The following is a 7233-nucleotide window of genomic DNA, read 5'->3' on the forward strand; positions in this document are numbered from 1 at the left end:
CCAGATGTTCTTCTGCTCTCCACAGTAATAAAAGGCTGTTGAGCCAGAGTGTGTCTAGAGACAAGGCACTGAATGGATTTGGAAACTTAGTCTTTAGTGAATTCCTTTAATTGTTTTATTTAGCCTGTCTTCACTAATGTGAGGAAACTCTCATTAAACTTGTTTTCACTGGTAAAAGTAGCTGGTGTGTAAACTATAAAAAACCCCAATAACCAAACATTGCAAAGCAAATGTTGGTGTGCTAGCAGGTAGACTGAGTCTTTAAAACGTAGTTACTAGAAGCTGCTGATTGCCATTTTGGTTCTGTGTTACAGTGCCAGGAGGAAAAAAAAATACAACTTGCAGGTTAGTCAGCCGTCTCTTTGTACTGCTTATGGTAGCAATTAAAAGTAATGATTTCTTAAAAAATGCTGATTTTATGTACATTACAAATATATACATTAAAATATATAATTTTTTGAATTGATGAGTAAGCACCAAGTTGGATTTTTACATCTAAAATATCATTAATTTCCTAAAATGAAGTTAAGTGTTGCTTCAGGCTTTTTGAGTTGTGAACAGTGAATATATAACAAAACCAAAGTGATACTTATTTGCCTACCTAAAATGAAAAATGATTCTGTAGGGATTTTCCTGTGCAAATTTGTGCTGATTTTTGCCCCCTCCCCTCCTGGCCCTGACTTTATAGATAGTTTGAGGCCTTCCTACTTTGCACGAAATATCAGGCACAAATCGTGCTGCAATGCATGCTGATACTAAGCAAACAAAATACCATGTTGAGAGTTACTTGCTTAACCTTTGCGGAGATCCTACTTACCTTTCTTTTTTTTTTCTTTTGAGGATAGAGTTCTCTCTCTCTCTTTACACAAATGACACTTAATCCAATTCTGTTACAGGAGTTCTTCACTGATCTCTTGCTTGGTTTGCCATCCCTTCAGATGAGAATTGGATGCAACTCTTTGAACCTTGCGGCTGCACAAGTCTGTGAGTTTTCTATGTATTTAAGTCCATCTTGTACTTTTTTTTTTTTTTTAGAAAGAAAATAGAAGAAATCAAAGGCATCTTGGGAGGTGGGAAAAATGCATATTTTGTTAACATTTTGATTACAAGAAGGTAGTTTAGTTAATCTTCATTATTTGTAAATGTATACTTAAAAGTAAGTCTACTAGAGGAAAAATAAAATGGTTTTGAATTCCTATAAATGATAGTATTTGCAAATAGCCTTGTAGTGCTAGGTTTGGATACCGTTGTTTACCCCAAGGATGTGGACAGTTTGGAGTTGGATTTGTCAGCAGAAGCAAGATAGAGCTATGCAGGAGAAGGGAATGAGTCTTATTCTGAAAAATACATCCCTGGCACTGATGAAGTCATAACTGGGTCTGTGTTTGAATTCTTGTTGTTCTGAATTTCATATCCTTTAGGGGTTTTTTTTCCTAGATGTTTGCTGAAGGACTAATTACTGTTGTTTTCTTTCTCTTTTTGAAGCAGTTACGTGGATTGTCAAGTTGGCGTGAAAGAAAACCAAAACAACCCAGCAGGAGAAGATGTTTCACGCTGTTCAACATCAGTCTTTAAGACTAATAACTCAAAACCATATTTCTAGCATGTGTTTAAAACTCATGCTTTCAAGACCTGTTGCATTTGCACAGATACAGAAGTCATGGTTCACAAGCCATTCCCTTGTTGGAAACAAAAATATTATCCTGATGGGACCTCCGGGTGCTGGGAAAACAACGGTTGGGAGAATAGTAGGTCAGAAACTAGATTGCCCTGTCATAGACGTAGATGACGATGTCCTTGAAACAACCTGGAATATGAGTGTGTCGGAAAAACTGCAGGATGTTGGTAATGAGCAATTTTTACAGGAGGAAGGAAAAGCCCTGTTGAGGTTTTCAGCATCTGGAAGTGTCATTTCCCTTACTGGGTCCAATCCAATGCATTCTGCTGGCATGCAGCATGTGAAGAAAAATGGCATAGTTGTGTATCTGGATGTGCCCACAAGAGTCATAATGAACAGGCTGAAATCAATGAAAGTGGATCGCATCGTGGGCCAGTCTCCTGGTGTTTCTCTCAAGGACATACTTCAGTTTAGGAAGCAGTTCTACAGAAGGTGGTACGACATCCGTGTTCTTTGTGGAGAGGATATTGGGGCAGAGGTGGTAGCAGAAAAGGTACTTGATGCCGTGAAGAGGTACCAAAACTCGGAACTGGAAACGTTCATTTCAACTAGGTCTAGTAGGTCTGAAAGGATTGTGGAAAAAGGCTCTCGTAAATATTTCAGTGATGTTGTTACTGAGGGTTTAGCCGCCGATGGAGGACTCTTTGTTCCTGAGAGAGGACTTCCAAAATTTGCTGTTGGAGAATGGCAAAGCCTAATAGAAGCAACTTACATTGAAAGAGCCCAGGTGATACTGGAAAGATGCATACATCCTGCTGATATTCCTGCTTCTAAGCTGGCAGAAATCATCGGAACTGCTTATGGAGAAAACTTTACTTGTTCTAAAATTGCCCCTGTTAGGCATCTGGCAGGCAATCAGTTTCTCCTTGAGTTATTTCATGGACCAACAGCATCATTTAAAGATTTTGCATTACAGATGGTGCCACATATATTTGCATACTGCATTCCCAGAAGCTGCAATTACTTGGTTCTGGTAGCGACTTCTGGTGACACGGGGAGTGCGGTCCTAGATGGCTTTAGTCGTCTCCATGACACTGACAAACAGAGAATTGCTGTGATGAATTTTTTTCCTGAGGATGGAGTAAGCCAAATTCAAAAATCACAGATGATTGGCTGTCAGAGAGAAAATGCCTGGTCAGTAGGTGTCAAATCTGATTTTGATTTTTGCCAGACAGCTATAAAACAAATCTTTACTAATTCTGATTACACTGGCTTTCTTACGGTAGAATATGGAACAGCTTTAGCTGCAGCTAACTCCATAAACTGGGCACGTCTGCTTCCTCAGATAGTTTATCATGCCTCTGCGTACCTTGATCTTGTTCATCAAGGTATTATTCCTTTTGGAAGCCCTGTGGATGTTTGCATTCCTACAGGAAACTTTGGCAACATACTAGCTGCTTTGTATGCTAAAATGATGGGAATTCCTATTAGAAAATGTATTTGTGCTTCCAATGAAAATAATGTTTTGACTGACTTCATAAGAACAGGTGTTTATGATTTGAGGGGAAGAAAATTAATTCCCACTTTTTCACCAGCAGTAGATATTTTGAAGTCCTCCAATCTTGAGCGGTACTTGCACCTGATTGCTAATGGGGATGGACAACTGGTGACACAATTATATAACCAGCTGGAAAATCAGGGCCACTTCCAGCTACGGAAAGATCTGCTTGAAAAGCTTCAGCAGGGCTTGGTGGCTGGCTGGTGCTCTGAGGAGGACTGTCTAGCTGCCATTCACTCGGTGTACAGCACTACAGGCTATATTTTGGATACACACACAGCTGTTGCTAAAGTAGTTGCAGATCGATTACAAGATAGAAGTTGCCCAATTATTATTTCATCTACGGCTCATTATTCTAAGTTTGCACCTGCGATCTTGAGGGCCTTGAGGATTGCAGAAATAAAACAGAGTCCATTAAGTCAGCTTCACTTGCTGAGTTCTTACAGCCCTCTGCCTCCAGTCCACTGGGGCCTGTTAGAGACCCTGAAAAGGAAGGGGAATGAGGATCACCAGGTTTGTGCTGCTGACATGAATGTGCTGATGTCCCGTATAGAAACCTTAATTCAGAATCACTTTATGAAGGTTTTCTGAGTGACGGATCAGCCATCCACTCTGTCAGTTGTGATACCTTCTTAACAAGCTGCATGTTCTAATGAAGTCATGATTCATCTGGTCTGTGTCCAGCCCACAGCATAACGTCCACAGTTTGATACTCGGTTGTCAGGTTTTCAACCGTATTTGTAAGTAACGTGTGTGAGATTCTAGTAGTGGTGAAAGGTGGTGAATTGAGACTGTAAAAGGTTGGAATACTTTTTTGCAGGATATATATAGCAGAGACAGCAGTAGTGTCAGCTTGCCTTGGCAGTGCTGTCTCCTTCGCAAGTCTGACGTGTTCTCCATTGAAGGAGGAAGATAATGGAGGCTGACCTTTCTGAAACTAATAGCTCTTGTTTTGTTGCAAGAATGATGTGATCATTTGGTCAGTATGTGATTAGTTGAACTTTAACTCACTTCACTTAGGGCACTGAAACATAGTAAGATGTTGTAATGGTGTTTATTACTTATGAGTGTTGATTTCACTGCAAGTATACTTGTATTGTTAATCCTTGAACCATTCAGTTTGGTGGTATGTGATCTTGTATAATATTTTTAATGTATTGTGGGGCCAGCATTTATGTAAAAAAATCTCGTCATTTTTGTTTTCCTCACAGTTATTTTACTGTGTAAAACAGTATCCTACATTCAACATTTTTAATAACTTTTGAGATGTGACTCTTTCTCCAGTGTGTTGTAGTCTCTTTCCTATATCTTTTCTATTTGAACTTTCAACTGTAGAATCCTTTTTAATGCTGTAGAAGAATTTGCTAGTAGTAGCAGCAATCTCCTTAAATAAGAACCAGACTTCACAATTTTTTTACATTTATTTTTGTATTCTAAGTTTTCAGTATATAAGGGGGACTTTTGTCTTAGAGGTCACATGACTTGCCTGTTCTACTTCTGGTTTCATATTTATCTTAAATTAATTTCCTTGATATCCTATCCTATCCTATCCTATCCTATCCTATCCTATCCTATCCTATCCTATCCTATCCTATGCTATCCTATCCTATTCTTGCTTTGCATGAATTAGTATAAGAAAGAAGCTTCCCAAAGTGCTTGGCATGTCATCAAGGAAAGTGAAGGATGAATACCGGAATCTGGAAAGTGTGATAGCATTGGAGGTATTCATTGTGTAACCTAAATAGACCTATGTTGGCAGTCTAGGTTGCCCTAGGAGATCACGTGGTTGTGGACAAACCTATTCTGCTAATTGTAGAGTATATCTGACAAGGGTATAAAGTATAACTACATTTCACACTAAGGCCCAGGTTGGAAGGGGCCTCAAAACATCATCTGGAGCAACTTTTCATGGGAATGGGAGCTTAGATGAGATTATCTATCACCCTGCCCAGTCACATTTTAAAAACCTCCAGTGGTGGGGACTGTACCACATCCCTGGAGAGGCTGTCCCAGTGATTGAGTGTTCCCACTGTGAAAAATTTCTTTCTCATATCAATATGAAACTTCTCCTAGTGCAACTTGTACCCATTTCCCATCTTAGTACTGGAAAACTGTGATGAGGTGCCCCTTGAGCCTCCTCTTATCCAGGGTGAAAAGACCTAACTCGTTCAGTCTTTTCTCATAGGGCAGAGGAATTTTTGTGATTTTTCCAGACACAACATGAGTAAGATCATAAATATGTAATTAAAAAATTATAGTCCAAGTTCTGTAAGAAAAGGTTGCATAAGCATATTACTCAAAAGGAGGCATTCGTTCCTTGTGCAGGTGGTAAGTGCATGTCACCTTGTATTTTTCTGTGTTTCAGTCTGATTGTCACAGTAGTTCCAAATGGAAAAAAAAGTCATGCTTTCACTGGATGCACTCGGTATAAAACCAGAATTCTAAATCTTAGAAAAACCTCAAAACCCCAAAAACCCCAAACAAACCCAACTGCCTAGATTGAATTACTGGAATGGGAATTGCTTTCAGCTTAAGCACTCTCCAGAAGTCCTGGAGTCCTGGTTCCATGGGGCTTAATGCTATTTGACATCACAGGGTGGTTTGTCACATACTGTTACTATACTTTATAGGAATATCTACAAAGATGAGCTTGGTTTCGTAGAAAGCACCTGAAAGAGAAAAGCTGAGATTCTAAATAAGATCAGTCTGGAAGCCAAGGTGCTGCCTTGAATTAGCTGATCATTAGATAAAACAGAACTAAACTAACAGAGGGTTTATTTTGGCATGACTCAGTATGTCAAAGTTCATGGCAGTAGCTCAAGTTTGGTTTGAAGAAGAAAGTATTAGTAAAACTCCTAGTTGCTGTTTTCATATCCTGTGAGCCATTGTAACAATTGATGTGGTTACATGAATAAGTAAAAAAAATGAGCAGTTGTACTTAGTTTTGGGCTTTCACTGTGAAGTTGAGGTGTATAAAGGCAGTGGTTAAAGAGCATCTATGGTATTGGTACCTTTTTCAGGATTTCTGAAGGCTTTTACAGTACAGTATTTCCTAATTTTTAAAAATAAATAGTTAATTTTTGGACTTCCTTATGACTTTGGTGAACTATCTGTGTACCACATCTGCTTGTGGGCTGCAGCAGTGTCGTGATCGCAGGCGTACACAGTGTCTGTGACCAGGTGCTGATGCTGCGTTGTGGTAGCTGTAACGTGCAACCTTCTGGCTTGCCTTGTCCTGCTGGGCCTGGAGGAACGGAGGACAAGACCTTTCCAGTGTAACCGTTGCTACAGCTGGCTGCAGGGGGATACGACAGTGAAGGAAGCAATCCTGCATTCCCAACTTTTCAAAATGTCAGTCAGCAAAATACCGTGGTTCAACAAACACTGGGCTACTGTTACTGCACTTTTTTCCCCGCTATCAGTATTATGAAAGACTCAAAGGGCTTTAATGATTAAAGGGCTTTAATGATTAAGAGGGGGACTAAGTGTCGTGGTTTTGTCTTTTGCAGACACTGTGCACACTGTATGTTGTCATGTAACATTTTCTGTTAACTCCTTACAGCAAAAATGGTGTGCTAATGATGCACACAAGCAAATCTACATTGTGATGGTTCGCAGGATTCTTCGAGCCGTTTAGGCTTAGTATATACAGAGTTTGCTCCTATTTGTCTAAAGATAGGATGTTGCCATCTAAATGAATATAAGCCAGGTTTGCAGAGAGCGTGAGCGTGCATGTATACACGTTTCCACTAGCTTTGTTTACCTGGAGTAATAGCGTAGCTTCACTTAAGCTGTTATTCTTCTGTACAGATAAATCTTTGCTGACCACTGATGCACACGAAAAACCTTGAGGACAAATGTGAAAATGTAAGGACCAATGTAATGTCTGTGTTTACACTTTTCATTATAAGGATGCTTACATGGAAAATGCTTTGCTTTGCTTACAGACTTACCAGCTGCTCATTACTTGCTTTAGTCACAGCCCTGCTTCTCAGGGTGACAGAGTGATTTGAGGTAAAGAGTGAATTGTGCAGATAGGGATGACTTCAGAAGATAA

The 7233-nt window shown here is 39.6% G+C and overlaps 1 protein-coding gene across 1 annotated transcript; it reads left to right on the top strand.

Moving 5' to 3' along the window:
* Positions 1–1544: 1544 nt before the first annotated feature.
* On the top strand, positions 1545–3844 carry THNSL1 (threonine synthase-like 1 (S. cerevisiae)). Its single transcript, XM_010150385.1, has one exon. The coding sequence runs from the start codon at positions 1545–1547 to the stop codon at positions 3765–3767; it is 2223 nt and encodes a 740-aa protein (XP_010148687.1). The 3' UTR covers positions 3768–3844.
* Positions 3845–7233: the final 3389 nt, after the last annotated feature.

Source organism: Eurypyga helias, unplaced genomic scaffold (genome assembly GCF_000690775.1).
Source record: "Eurypyga helias isolate BGI_N326 unplaced genomic scaffold, ASM69077v1 scaffold46804, whole genome shotgun sequence".
NCBI lineage: Eukaryota > Metazoa > Chordata > Aves > Eurypygiformes > Eurypygidae > Eurypyga > Eurypyga helias.